Source organism: Rhea pennata, chromosome Z (genome assembly GCF_028389875.1).
Source record: "Rhea pennata isolate bPtePen1 chromosome Z, bPtePen1.pri, whole genome shotgun sequence".
NCBI lineage: Eukaryota > Metazoa > Chordata > Aves > Rheiformes > Rheidae > Rhea > Rhea pennata.
In genome coordinates this window covers 80656290-80671098 of record NC_084702.1, presented here as the reverse complement: position 1 = coordinate 80671098, position 14809 = coordinate 80656290, and the positions used below count along the sequence as shown (strand labels likewise).

At 35.2% G+C, this 14809-nt stretch overlaps 1 protein-coding gene across 1 annotated transcript in view; it reads left to right on the top strand.

Annotated features, from left to right (window-relative positions):
* MBD2 (methyl-CpG binding domain protein 2) overlaps positions 1–14809 on the top strand; it is a 43215-nt gene that overhangs the window by 3883 nt on the left and 24523 nt on the right. Inside the window, exon 2 of the mRNA XM_062599451.1 lies at positions 9168–9327. Within this exon, the coding sequence (XP_062455435.1) occupies positions 9168–9327 (160 nt within the window). The remainder of the gene's footprint in view (positions 1–9167; positions 9328–14809) is intronic.

The window sequence follows — 14809 nt, the reverse complement described above, 5'->3', positions numbered from 1 at the left end:
AGGGATCTGACTTGACTTGCAGAACTTTGATTAATGGCAATGGAGAAAAAGCTTATTTTTTTATAGCTGAGTTTGATGGAGAAAAATATAGTTAGTAATATGAATTTACTTGATCTAGAGAATGTTGCATTAAAAACCATGATACTGAGCGCAGGACAAAGGCAAAAGCAGCACAGTGTTCTCAGAATAGGTATTTCTTAGGATTTAATCCACACATCAGATAACTTTCTGAAAGGTTATAAATACAATATATCTGTGTTGCTGTGCCTGTAGCTAGAGTGTGTATTATAATGAATACGAATGTTCTGATTCCATAACCAGGAATACACTTTGTTACAATGATAGAGATTGAAGTAAGGAAGATAACGATGGTGCTGACACACAATAGTGTTCTCTTGAATTGGTTTGAAATACTCGGCCACTGCCAAGGGTATACATGATCTTTTCTAGCTTAAAGAAGATATGAAGTCTGTTAATGACTATCTTGTCTCTACTATAAAGCGAAAGATCAGCTTATGGCAAAGGTGAGCTGGAAAGTAATTTTTGTTCATCCTTTTCCTAGGATGTCCTTTATGTCATCCCCGTATTTGCAGTAGAATAACCTGAGAGCATTGTTTCACTTCCTTTAAACAAAATGTTGCAAAGTAATGCTAGAAGGCAGTATCTTGTCCATAAGGGTATTCATCTTGATTCTTATTTTAAATCGAGTTCGTGTGCGTGTGTGAACCTTACTTCCAATTTGACATAACTGTTGTTCTCTTAATGTAATAAAAAATTATCTGCAGAATTGTTTCTTCCTTAAGAAAATTTCTGTTTCTGACTCTACTAGTAACTTATTTCTGTAAGTTCTTACTCTATTGTAAATTGACACAGTTTTTTTTTTTTTTTTTTTGTCTTTCTTTCTTTCTTTTTTTTAATGTGTTATTTGTTCGGTGCACTATGAGGTAGGGGGTGCTGCTGTCCTATCCAAAGGCTCCATAGTGCTTCAAAAGTCCTGTAAAAGTCTGAGTAAAGAAATTCTAATATACGTATCTCAGCTTCTGCTTTAATGACTTCTTTCTCTCAGTAAAATTCCCTAGGGTATATAATCCCTAGCATTTCTTAATTCTGGCATGAAATTGCTTCTTTTAGAACAACAGCAACTTAATATTCTGTTTTGATGCATTTGTTCTTCGTGGGAAAAAGGCAAACAAGAACTCCTATCTCTTTTCTAGACAAGACTTAAAAAGCCAAGTAGTTTGACACCACTTTCAATGGATTCCCATAGGCTGTTAAGTTTGATTACAGAAGCTTTTCCAGTGTAGGTATACCCATGGGGCAAACAGACATCTCTTTGAAGTTTGTTTTGTGGTTTGACACTAAGATAAGTGCCAGAGAGTTTCCAGTGACAAGAGGATTATTTTAATTCTGTGCTCTCTCTCTCTTTTTTCCCTGGAGGGAGACCTTTACCTAGGTGTTCAGAAGCAAATGAGACATAACTTCATAACTAAAGCTCCTGGAGCCTGAACTGGACCTATGTTATACATAGGCATGTTGTTTTTAGTTTGCTTTTTTGTTTGTTTTGTTTTGTTTGTTTCTGAAGGTAATTAGACCATAAGACAAGTTCTATTAGTGAGCTCTAAATCTTGGAAATCTGTTTCAGCTTCTTCTCAATAAAAAAAATTGCCAGCATTAACAGCTTATTAAATTATTTGTGCTGCCTGCTGCCATTATATTTTTTCTGCAGTGCACCTAGTTTATATGATGACCTTAATTTAGCAGAATTTTGAGTTACCATCTTGTTCTTCTAATCTCTTCTGAAACTTTGTATCTTTTCTCCTTCACTGCTCACAATTGCACTGCTTTTCCAATCTTAAATGAAAACCAAAGTAAGGACAATGATAATAAAAAAATGAGTTACCATAACCTTTGTTTTTTTGCATAGACTTTCTCTGATCATCTTTAGGTTTTAGTTTTAGTGTTTGGGGTGTCTTTTTTATTGCCTTCTGGAAGGAGAAGCTAAAACCTCAGATTGGTCCTGTTAGAAATCTACTGCAGTACAGATTATATGCTGCTTACCCAGTTGACCAAGGAAGTCCATGACAGATAAAGTTATACCTGGAGCAATATACTCAGGTTTCTGTTTAGACAAAGGTGGTCTAATCTTTTCAGTGCTGCAGGCTGCCTGACAGTTTGGGGGCATCTTTACTAGTGTCATATAGTAAGAAAATTTCAGGCAATACATTGCTGTGCTTGTGAAGAGCAGAACAGCCTTGTATAGCAGGAGAGTGCTGCTGCTGCAGCGATACTCTACTTTCACCAAGCTGCTGGAAGTTTCAGTGAAGCACTTGTTTCTGTTCCCTTGGTTTTCCATGGCTAAGTTAGCTTGCATTGCTCCCTGAAAATGCATAGTAATGATCTCTGCTACTTAAGTTTTGTGCAATGTGGGCAATGCTGGCTGCACCACATTGGCAAAGAGGGTCTTCATATGTAAAATATATTTAATTTTCTTTATAGTGATGAATTAATCACTGTACTGAGTAACAATGTTTATTATCAAGTCATATGGTAACACTTTGATCTTATTACACAAGGACACAATGAATGAGTCCTCTGTCTCAGTAAGGCGGCCCTTCAAGCTGTTTTTCTTAGGAAACATAGAAATGGAAAAAGCAAAGCTAAAATATTTTCAGAAATAGAAGATTAAATAAAGATCTAGAAAATAGCCTTTTAAAGTTCACCAGTATCAATTGCTATTGAAGATTTAGTGTGGCAATATAAACTCTATGTAGCATTGTGTTAAAAATCGTGTTGTTGCAAGGGAGATCAGACAATCAAGTTCTGAACTTACACTATTCATGTAGCGACTCTTTACCAAATCTTTGAATGTCTTAGAATATATGTTGGAGTACTTGCAATCAAATCTTTCAGAAAGGACCTTTTTCAATGATTGTAGACCAGTTTTTATTTCCTGGTGTACCTTGTACTCTCAGAGGTCAGCTACATAGGAAGCTTTAATAAGCAGCTGTTTGGTATTAGGTATGCTTGAACATAAGATCGAAAAGCTAATCTTATTGTAGGCTTTCTGTGGTCTTATTTATTATTACATTGTGAAATGCTCAGATGTATTTTCAGTCTCCTTACTTTCCTGAGCTTCATTCCCATATCACAGAGGGGAGTGATTGGTAGAAGTACTTTGCCTTGCTCTACCTCTTTTAAGTAGCTGAATCAAAGTGTCTTTAATCAGATGTGCCTTTTCAAAGGTGTTTAGCATTGTTCTTCCATTGGTATCTGACTTTTCATCATTCCTGTAGGTCAGACTACAGCCTGTCAGGTTGAGCCCTCAGAAAACAGGAGCTATACAGCTGTTGGCTGCCTTTGGAAAACTGGTGTGACTGACTTGCTTAAATTGACCCTGCAGTGCTTTAATAAAAGAGAGTAAGTGCTAAATTAAAGGAGTGTTATTTTAATTTGAAAGAGATCACCTCTTTCTTCAATTTCTTCTTATTTTGGCCACTGCTGGAAAACTGAGAAGCTAGAGCTGAAAAAAAAAAAAAAGAAAAGACATTTTTAACTCAGATGAGCTGTTTTTCCTGTTTTTCCTGCTATCATCTGCTGTTGAGCATCTAGTTTGCTCTGGTTGAAAGTTTTCCCCAAAGTCTGTTTGATGGGGAGGGCCAGCATGTAAAAAGTGCAATACAAATGAAGCAATTAGCGAATTTTTTTTTTGGAAAGCAGCTGAAAACAGAAATGTCTGCCTACATTAAGATTATTTTTTTTAATAAGTTGAGCTACTATCTTGCCTGTAAACTTGTGCATTTTGAGTTGGGAAAGGAGGACAAATAGGGAAGTATTAGGCAGGTTTTCTTGTACAACAAAATTCAAGGTAGCTTCTGTGTACATTAATTAACATGTTCTACTGTTCTGCTGGAAACATCAGAAAAAGTGTCTTTATTAATGAGGTTCTTGCAGCACGTTTTAACATAATCACTTTCAACCCATTAAGAACTTCAATTTGTATAGTAAGTGAATTTACACAAGCATATAGCTGGTGGAGGGTTGTGTTCTCCATTAAATCTTGTATAATGTGATTCGAGGCTTGATAACATTATTGAATGAATAGTTTTTAGATTTGTTGCAGATGTTGCCTCTTTTGAGGTGTACTGATTTTTCTTAATTGGTTACATTGAAATAAAAACTTGTACAGCATTTAACTTGACAAGGTAAAGTTTGACTATTGCAGTGGTTATATGTATCTCAAGTATGAAAGAACTAAGTTTTCTATTTGAATACACTATATATTACATTTCTATTTGGGGAAAAACATGGAAACTTTTAACTGAAGCTAACTAGTTAAAAAAGCTTATAGAATGTTAACTATCTTGTGTAAGTTTAGGTAAGGCTAAGTATTTGTAACTCATTAGAATAACAATCTTAGAACAATCTACGGTGTAAGATATGTTTGGAGATATTTCTGTGTGATTCCACATTTATCTTGGAATTTTAAATTGTCTCAAAGTTCAGTCATGCTATAATTTAGTCAAACCAGAAGCTCCTGTGTGGCACAACACCCTGAAAGAACTCTTTCACTGCCTTCTTGTTGCATGAAAGAAGTCAGTGTAAAATTAAGGAATGTCCAGAACATATGGATGAGGGCAAGTTTTACTGTTTTCCTCCATATCTGCTAATTTTTCATTGAAATAATGTACTGATACATGTTTCTGACTTTGCTAGCAGTTTAAATTTTAGAATGTTTGAACTCAAAGCAAAACATTTTAAAAAAATCTTTTACAGCAAATTTGAGTTTGAAGTCCAAGACTTCTTCAACATCCTTTTCAGTTTGACTTCTAGGATATCTCCTTCATCCAGGGATCCTTCTCAAAGCAAACAAAGCATAAAACCCCTCTTTTTGTCCTTCTTTCCAACTGAAAAGCAAGTTTGAACTTAAGCTTGGTTTTAACTCCCCCTTTAAGAAAAATTAAAAAAAAACAGAAAATACTGTTTCATAGTTTCATTGAAGATATGGAAGTAGAAGTCTCGTCTGTAGGCACACTGGTTTAAATAGACTCTGTAATGTCACCTTTTCTGTTAGTGCATACTAATGGTTTAACAAATGTTCAGATAAAACCTCTGCACATAACCCTTCTATTTGACTTTTACACAGTGGAACTTTATGTGCAGGTAAGAGAAGTGAGACAACTAGAGAGTAAAGATAATCTGGAAATGATTCAGAAATTAATCTCTTACTTTATTGGCTTGACCACCAACATTTTCAAAGTAGAAAAAATACAAAATACTGATTCTTTGAAACCAAAGAGGAAGCCAATATGTGTTTTGTTTGCCTCCTACTGAGGTTAAGTAAGACTTACACACCATATATTTTCTCCATCTCCATATTTCTATATCACGTGAACTTTTAGAAACTTAAAAGTGTATAACAATTAAGGATAGGGAGGTTAGTGGTAAATGAAATCAATTGAAATTGATAGGTTGCATAGTAGATTTCAGTAGATTTTAAGAGATTGCACCAAAATAATGTTCTGAGTTAACCAGGAGGAATGGTGCTCAATCTGTTGGACTTCAGTGAAGTTCACTTTCTATTGGGTGTCGTTAGCTATTATTGAAGCTGGAGAAGAATGGAAAATATGAAGTGGTTAAGGTGTGGATTGAAGAGGAAACAATAGTAGGTTATTGTAAAACAATAGCCTCTTTGCTGTAGGAAGTTACTAATGGAACTGCACAACTGATATTCTTAGAACTTATCTGATATTAATATTTATTAAATTGGATGCGCAAGTGGTATGTGCTATGCATCCTCAGCAAGTTTTGTATCTAGGACATCATTAGAACAAGTGAGGATCAGAGAATACTCTCGAGGAACTGGATGACTTTGAACATAAGGGAATTATTTAGGATGAAAATAATAGGGAATTAGAGAAGTGCATAGAAGACAATGCTTTTAGGGTCTATGAACAGGAATCTCTGCTTTTTGACAGAGAGGGCAGAAGGTTGTTTAACTGTTTGGAAGGAAAAGATGTATTGGCAACAATATGAATGCAGCAGGATGCAACTGAGACATTTCTGGGGAGACGGGAGTGCTAATGTGATAGCTTGAGTCAGTGACATTTGGAAAAGGGATGGAACTACGCGAGTGAACAGCGGAATTCGAAACTAGTCCAGAATAGGTCCCTGACTGAAGTTGGGAAGCAAAGCTCAAGCTGAGAGAGTCCTCTCAGTAAATACATCTACCTTTTTAGTTTGCTCTTTTCATATCAAGTCAAGGACAGCTGCAGCAGGTTAATTTCATTCTTCACAATGGTATGGGCAAACATTAAAACAAAAGGTATGGATAGGTTACCAAACACACTTTATTTTCAAACAAACAAACAAAAAACCAACCTATTTTCAATTGTTTCTTTCCTGTGAGACTGTCCACTTTGTAAAATGATGTTTTTCAAAGTGTGTACTCTTTTCTTGGATTTTTTTAACTTTTTTTTTAATCACATCTTAAAAATATGGTTCTTATTAACAGTGAAATCAAGATGAAAATAAATATTTTGCTGATGGATTACAGCCTGTCACTACTAATAGTTTCACTATTAACTTAAATGGTAGGTTTTGTACTGTGGATTGAAATAGCTTTTGATGGCAACCCTGCCAATGATCCATGCAGACATGAATTAGGAATATTGGATCGTGTTCTTTCGTTTGCTTTTAGATTAATAATAGTAATAAAAAAGATGCTAGAAGCATAAATAACAGAATTGAAAGGTATTGGATGCATTAATAAAATTTGTTTGTGAATTCTGTTTCCAGAGTTCTACATGAAGAGTTTTTAGTGAAGCTAGACTGATAGCTGCCCAGTGCTGAAATTTGGATTTACTCAAGGTATATGTGAGGTGTTTCTAAAGAAGCTGAAGAGGAAAACTAGTAAGAAGAGTACTTTCTTGATGAGACTCTGTTAATTCCTTACAGAACAAAAGAAGGTGATGGTGTAGGAAAAATGAAAGAATGAAATGAAACCTTATTTCTTCTTTGGTACAAAAATCAGTATAGAGTAGAAGATGCAGTTGTCGAACTTTTATATCCTTTTACTGGTTATTTAGCTATTGGCTAAAATGACTGAGTGCATACAGGTTTTAATTAAAAAGAATTTGGGAACAGAAAACCTAAACACTGACTTCAGGGTTTGCTTATAGTCATTCTTTTTTCCTTTTCGTTTTATGTTTTATGATCATGGGAAGGTAATTCACAGCAGGACACTTTATTTAGGAAAGTCAACCCTTCCACTCCGTTGTTGGAAAACGGGAACATTTGGCTAGGCAGCCAGTAATTCTTGACAAAGTTTTATCTTGAACTTGTCTCAAATGAGTGCCTGAGAAGACAGATGAGAGACAAAGTGTATGATTATTTTAATGGGAAATTAGTTGCCATGCAAGGGACTTGCTCTTTGACCTTCAGCACAAAATTTTTCCTACTGTTAACAAGCTAGGGCACTAATTTCCACTATTTAAAATAAAACTAAAGTGTGTTGTATGTAGTTTGGTGTATAGCATAGTTTCAATTCTCTGCCTAATGAGAAATGGGGTAGAGTTGGGTGGGCCAAAATAGTTCCTCCCCTCTTCCCACCTCCGTCCTTGAGGAGATTAGCTTCAGATTGCAATCTGTTTTAAGGGTGTATTTTTTTTTCTCCCACTCTTTACCTCTTGTTAATTATCTTTCTGTATGTCTGGATTGATTTAAATAGCTTTTTAAAATGTTTGTCTTAATTTTTTTCCCCAGAATTCAGTACATATTCTTCTTTGTGGAAGTTCTTGCCTTGAGGTATTTATACATTTGAAAAAAAAAATCCCACTTCAGAGAAGTGAAGAAGACAAAAATCTTTAGTATCTTTCTGCACAAAGGAAGTGGCCTGAAAAATGCTCTGAGCTCTGTTAATCTTACGGCTTTGAGTAGTCTGGAAGCTTTTGACATTTGGCTAAATTTGTTGGATAGAAATTTGCATTGGAAATTCAAGTGACTGTTGACTTCCTGTGATGATTATTTTGTTGTTTTCTTGACAACCTGTACTGAGAGGCTATCATAAACTGGTGTTGCAGCCTGAGAGTTTCATATACTATTTCTTGACACTTGTGTTTCTACCAAACTTTTGGGTCAGGAGGCAGCACTATTGTCCCTTACAGTAGAGGTAACTTTATATAGCTTTTGGTAAATGAGCTGCACACTGGCAGTGACCTGCACACAGGGCATGCAGACTGATTAGTAAGTCCACTTGAAGCTCCTAAAGGTCAGTGGAACTCTTCAGGGATGAAAGACGTGTTCAGCGCTGACTGTGCGTACACGACGTGTGTGTTGCTGTTCTGGCTGCATGAGACCATAGTGCAGATGAGGGATTAGAAAGTTCTGTAATGTAAAGATTGGTAGAAATAACACTTTATTAGGATAACTGTAAATTGGATATTTGCCTATTATTACTCAAAATATCACCTGGGAATTTGGGGTAAGTGGGAATAGTTCCAAGTGAAGCTGATCTTGGTAAATTTTGTGTAACTAATTTCATCTATTGTGGTGGGATCTACTACTCATATACACAGTTGCAGCTTTGGATCTGCTTCGTATTTTGCATCATCTTGCTTGCTGCTTACTTGCTTATTGCTCAGTTACTTTTCTGGCTTTGCTCACTAGTGTTAGTGACTGAATAGATAAGTGATATTACATCACCTCAAATCTTGGTTCTGTGCTTCTGTTTAATGCTGTGCTCTTTGATAGCTGAGAAAGGTTGCTGTTGAGTTTTGTTTGGCCTTAGCCAGCAATCAGTTTAGACTCTGCCTTTCATCTTTATTTTGTGCAGAGAGATTCCTTCACTTGTGCACAGCCTGACATTTCATTGTACACTACTTATACTTTAATTTAGTTTAGAATAACTGCTAAGGCAGCTTTCTAGGGTGTCATGTATCCTAGTGTCCATCAGCTTGAGATATAAGTTAAATCTTACACGAAGGATGGGACTGGATATGCAGAGATTGGGCAGGTATACCGTCACTAATCAATGCATCAATGAACATGCCACATGGAGTAAAGATATGGAAACTTCACAGATATCTAACAAGGTATAAAACCTGTTATAAGAAGTCAAGGTTGTATCCTATTGTACAACAAAACATACTAAAGTGTTTTCTTCTTTTTAGTCCAAGTGGTAAGAAGTTCAGAAGCAAGCCTCAATTGGCAAGATACCTGGGAAACACTGTTGATCTCAGCAGTTTTGACTTCAGAACGGGAAAGATGATGCCCAGTAAATTGCAGAAGAACAAACAGAGACTAAGGAATGATTCTCTCAATCAAAATAAGGTTTGTTAGTAAATACTGTGTTTAAGGATATCCTAAAAAATCCTTTCCTATAGTTAATTTAGCAATTTCTTTTCTGCTTAAAGCAGTCTGCTTCCGAGATGTACATGTATGTTTAATTTTTAGTAGTGGTAGATGCAAATTTTTAAATAGAGGGAATGCTCTGCTACTACCAAGAAAATATCAAGGTGAGGTTAAATATGAAAAAAAAGAAGTTTGAGTAATTCCGGAGTTGGCTTATGACTAAAGAGAACAAACTTCAGTGCTAGTCATCTACCTGAATAATATTCTTCTAAATGAGGAGAGTTATGACTTTTAAAACCAGTAGATTCTCCTGTGCAAGTTTTGAAGTTGTTATGTTCATCTTCCTGTTCTGAGCTGAAATAGTTCACATTTTTAATATGTGCCAGGAAGCTTGTTTTCTGAGGCAAGCGTATTTGTCTGTACAAATCTGGGTGTCTGTTTATAGTTATGCAGCTAAACAAGGCCAGGTACTTTTTCTGTGTTTATTTCAAGACTGGGCCTTTCTTAATTGATGCAGATTGTTCTTTTATTTATTTATATTTAAAGAACCGTGTAGCCCTGCAAGTGCTGAAGAATACAGCAGCTATACAACAACTTAAAAATATAAGGCTTAAGCATGCAGAAGTGAAAATAATGGCTTTACCATATAGTGAAGCATACATAAGTAAAATAATTGATGTACCATACAGAGTGATGACAAGTGAATTTAATTGCCGCTGAAGATGCTATATTGCTGGACATAATCTAGATATCTAATACAACAGTTCTCATCAGAAGTTTGAAGGGTTTTCTGTAACAGCTTGTAATGTTTCCCTTTTAAAGTGTTTTGTTCTTAGGGATTTCATAACTTACGGTAGTGTGTGAAAACACCTAACAAGTTTAGCCTAGTCCTGTATACTGATGTTTTTTGTCATCTGCCATTTCTAATGTGTGAACCACACATTTCATGCTAATTTCTTTTTATTTAAAGTATGCTTTCATTTTATTTTTAATTTTTTTCTTTCCACAAACATGAGGCTTTCAAATAGTATAACTATGAGGTAGTCTTAGGAAAAGGTTTTTAATTAGGCTTTTTACATAAGCAGAAGTTAAAAAAGCTTGGTATATAAAATGTAGATGGAACTATGCTCACTTCATATTACTATGATCTTAGATGTAACTAAATATAAGATTAGAATCTAAATTAATGCTATTTGTTTTTTTTAAGGTAAATAACATTTGTTACTTCTGAGTGATTTAATTTATAATTCATGAGCTTTCAAGAATTTCTTCAATATTCCTGTGTTAGTTAAAAATAGGACCTCAACTTAATCCTGAAGTTTTTATTTTCTTCCACAGATGTTGAAAGAAATTGGTTGTGGTCGTCTTCTAGTCCGCCTTACAGTTGCGCTGCTAGAGGGGCCTTAAGAGAGACTTGCATAGGCAAGTTTGTGTATAAACCTGCTCATATTTTACTAAATGTTTGTTTTTATACAAACAATTTACCACAAATGTTTCTAAATTCTTTGGCACCTCTTATGTTTCAAGAACAAGTATAAAAATGTACTTGAGCCTTCTTTCACAGACATGTCTAGGCAGTTAGATTTATGCATATGGTGGATGGAAATACCATCGTGCCATTCTTCTAACTTTGAAATTCTCATCATTAGCAGCCTAGAACTCAGTGTCTTCAATGACATATTAATGTCTCCTGGTTTCAACTGGAACCGAGGATATTATATGCTAATAAATGTCTTTGCTTTGCAACATTAATGTGCAACAGTATAAGTGATTTAGAAATACTGTTCTAGCAATATACTTTTCTCCTATCTTAGCATTATGCATTCTTATTGACCTTTCAGTACTGGCAATAAAGGTGATAGGTTGATCTACTGCAGAGCCACAGGAGGAGCTTTGCTTCATCCTACACAAATCTTTTCACTGCTTTCAGTGTAAACATTTTTACATTTCACTTGCAAATTAAGTTATTTGATTTATTTGAAGTGCTTTTGAAGAGACAATGGAATAAGATTGAATAGGAATCCAATAGAAACAGCACGTTGCTGTGCTTATAAAAATATGCCTAACACTTTTTTATCTTGAAAGGAAAACATAGTATAGACTAATGGTTAAACATACTGTCTGGTTATAAGCGACTCCTTAGATTATAGGATTTGAAAGATCTGGAAATATGTTATTGAGCTTTTACATGTCTTCTTTCCTTTAATGTCTGGAGCACATTGATACTTCTGGAAATACCTGTCTTTGGAAAGCTAGTGAACTGAAAGGTTTTTTGAAAGCTGTTCATGGAGCATAAAATGCTCTTAATAATGAATAAAATTGCGCAGGGAACATTGATATTCCTGCTAGCTGATATATTACCATAGTTCCCAGAACAGGAAAAGATTTTGTTTTGCGATAGTAAGCAATGTAAAAATGACAGTATGTCTTTGTTTCTGAATGCTGAAATTTTGTAGGCATGCCTATACCTGAATAAGGTGAACTTAATCACTATCTTAAATGAACCAGCCTATGTCTAGCCATTCAAAATATGTAGTTAGTGTCCTTCATCTGAAATATTCCAAGAATCTCTCAGGAGAGAATTCAGGAGATGTGTTGGTTGTAGATACATTTGTTATTTCATCTATTAGGAGGTAACTGTTGGAAGCTTTTCTTTCCCTTGTTGTGAATGAATCTTATGCATAGGCTGGGTTCTGGGTTGTTGTTTTAAAAAAGAATTTGAATATCAGTCACTTCCTGTACCATGTGATAATTTTTTTCCCATGTACATGTGAAGATATACAGGCTGCTGGAGATAAGTTTAACAAGTTTCTGTACCAAGAAGTGTATTTCTGTGGTTCGAAACTCCATACCACAAATGAGAGACTTCATTTATTTAGAATGAATTCAGAAAGCCCAGATGCAACTGTGATTAGTAAGGAAAAAAAGTCAGAAAGTAATAAGAGCATGATTACAGTACTTAGGAATGGATCTATTTTTAGTTAAACAGTTTATCCTAATGGCTGTTTTCTAGTATGTGCCCTTGATTTAAAAAGTATATGAGACCTCTAGGTAAGAACTGTGGCATTGCAAAAATCCTGGATAGTCTTTGCTTAATAATTGCTTAATAAATATGAAGCTTTATTTTTCTGCATGTATTATAACACATCATTCTTCTTTATTATTATTGTAAAGGTTAAACAGCTCTTTAATGTAGCTGAATTTATTTAAGCGCTCACAGTGCCTAAGAGAACCTCTCACCTTTTGAGGAAGGGAGTTCATGTATTTGGGGTGCTAAGCAAAGTTAAACTTCTCTTTAACTTAGATTTCAGACCAAAAGAAATCTGGAAATATTTTTCATGACCTGAAATCTCAAGTCTTTGTTCTAGAAATGTTTCCTGAAGCAGTTTTGTCCCCCATGTTGCAGATGCTTCAGTAATATTGTTGGGTTTTTTTTCAGTTTTAATAGCTCTTTTACCACTAATACTGGTCCTACTGCACAAAACGTCCTGGAGGCATGGACTTCAAAGCTTCAAATACTGCTTTGAACTTGATGTCACAAGATCAGGGAATGTAAAGCTTGCAGGATAGGTAAAGTCTATCAAGGTACTGGTATAGATTAAGTTATTTTAGTGTTAGTTTAGTGTTATTTTAGTGGTATAGATTAAGTTATTTTAGTGTATTTTAGTATTATTGCTATAATACTTGGGGCAAATTTAAGTACATGATGTTGGCGTTGAGTTCTGGTTGGTGGTTCTGCATACCTTGCTCCCCAGTCCTGCTTCATTATATAAAATGATTTAACGTTAGACATACTTTTTCATTGTTAATGGTGAAAAAAAGTCCGTAGTCTATAATCAGTATCTCAAACTCTCTTAGGGAAAATGAGCCTGCAAGCACATGCGCTGCTAAATAAACATCAGTGTATCCTGAGGAACGGACAAAACTGGAAGGTTTGGACCTCTTTGTAAGACTGTGTGAATCAAAGCTTGTATATTCTGCCTCAAAGGCATTTAAAAAGAAAATTAGGTTAACTGCTTCTGGGTATTCCCTATTCTTTTTATGGAGTTTAGGGAGGAGAAACAGAGTTCTAGAAAATAAATAACCAGTGAAGGGAGATGGAAGTTCAGCAAGCTCTGAGTAAGTTGAAATGCGGGGGTTATGTGAATGTTACCTGAAAAGCTAGCATACTTGACAGAAGAGCAGAATCAGAATTATGTTTCTAGATTGAAGCTGGTTTGATCAGAGGATCTATAGCGATGTTCATTGTAGCCCACAGTATGAATTAGGAGAGACTTATTGGAATGGTCCTTGATCTAGCATGCGACACACATTGAAGGCAATGCTCAAAATATCTGAAGGTATTCCTCAAGTAGGGAGGGACTACCTGGATGAAGCAAAACAAGACTGATATATAAACTTATCTAGAAGCTTAGACTCTGATTTTTGCTTTATCTAAAAAGATCCTTGAATTTCTGTACTGTTGAATGGTAATTTCTCAGCATAATTTGAACTAACAAGTGGAATTAGGCAGAAGCGCTCATGTCCTGTTGCTGTTTGCTCTGGCCATGGAAACTCTGCTCACAGCAGTTAGACAGGAATAAACAGTGAGTCAGGGATGGAGCTGAAGATGGAGATCTCTGAAGATATGCTTTTTTTTTTTTTTTGTAAGCACTAGTATTTCAGAAATGGGACTGGTTTCTGGCAGTAAGTTTATAAATTAGTTATATAGTTATATTAGTTTGAATTTCCGAGGGAAACTTCTATTGGAATATAAGCTTTATTATTATTAACCTTATTATATTTTTAATGAGATAACTGCACTACCTGGAAAGGGAAAGAAAAAAAAAGAAAGAAAGAAAGAAAGAAGGGACCTTTAAAATCCCAAAGTGTATTTAGAGAAGAGGTCAGGGTTCACCTATGTGTTCCAGTATATTTCTTCTGTTGATCTGGAAAGCTGCTTTGGCTCTTATAAGGTGATGAGCAAATCAGTATTACAGAGGGATTCCCAACATACTACAGAGCTACTTATAGACTAATATATGATTTGAGTCATACTGTTGAATTGATAAGAATGTGTACAGTACAGTTGACAAATCAACTTCTTTACCTTCTGAATGAAGAATTCAGGCCTAAAATATTAAATCCATCCTGTCATTTAAGTTGCATTCTGTGGTGCCTAAATAAGTATGAAGCATTATTCTGCTGCCCCTTCCTATCAAATACATGCCTTGCAATTATATGGAGGAACACCTTATTTTTTCTACCAGGAAGAATTTAATAGTTCAGTGTCATCTTGGAGAGGCTATATAAAGCGGCTCTCCCACTTGCCTCTCCCCTCACCCAAAAGATGAGTTAAATAGTTGGAGGGGGGTAACCATTATGATAACCATTGTGGTTTGTAAGGTTATATCTTGGCATTAAGTGACTTGTCTGCTCTTTTTGATGAAAATTGCTTACTAACGAGTACAGAGATGATATT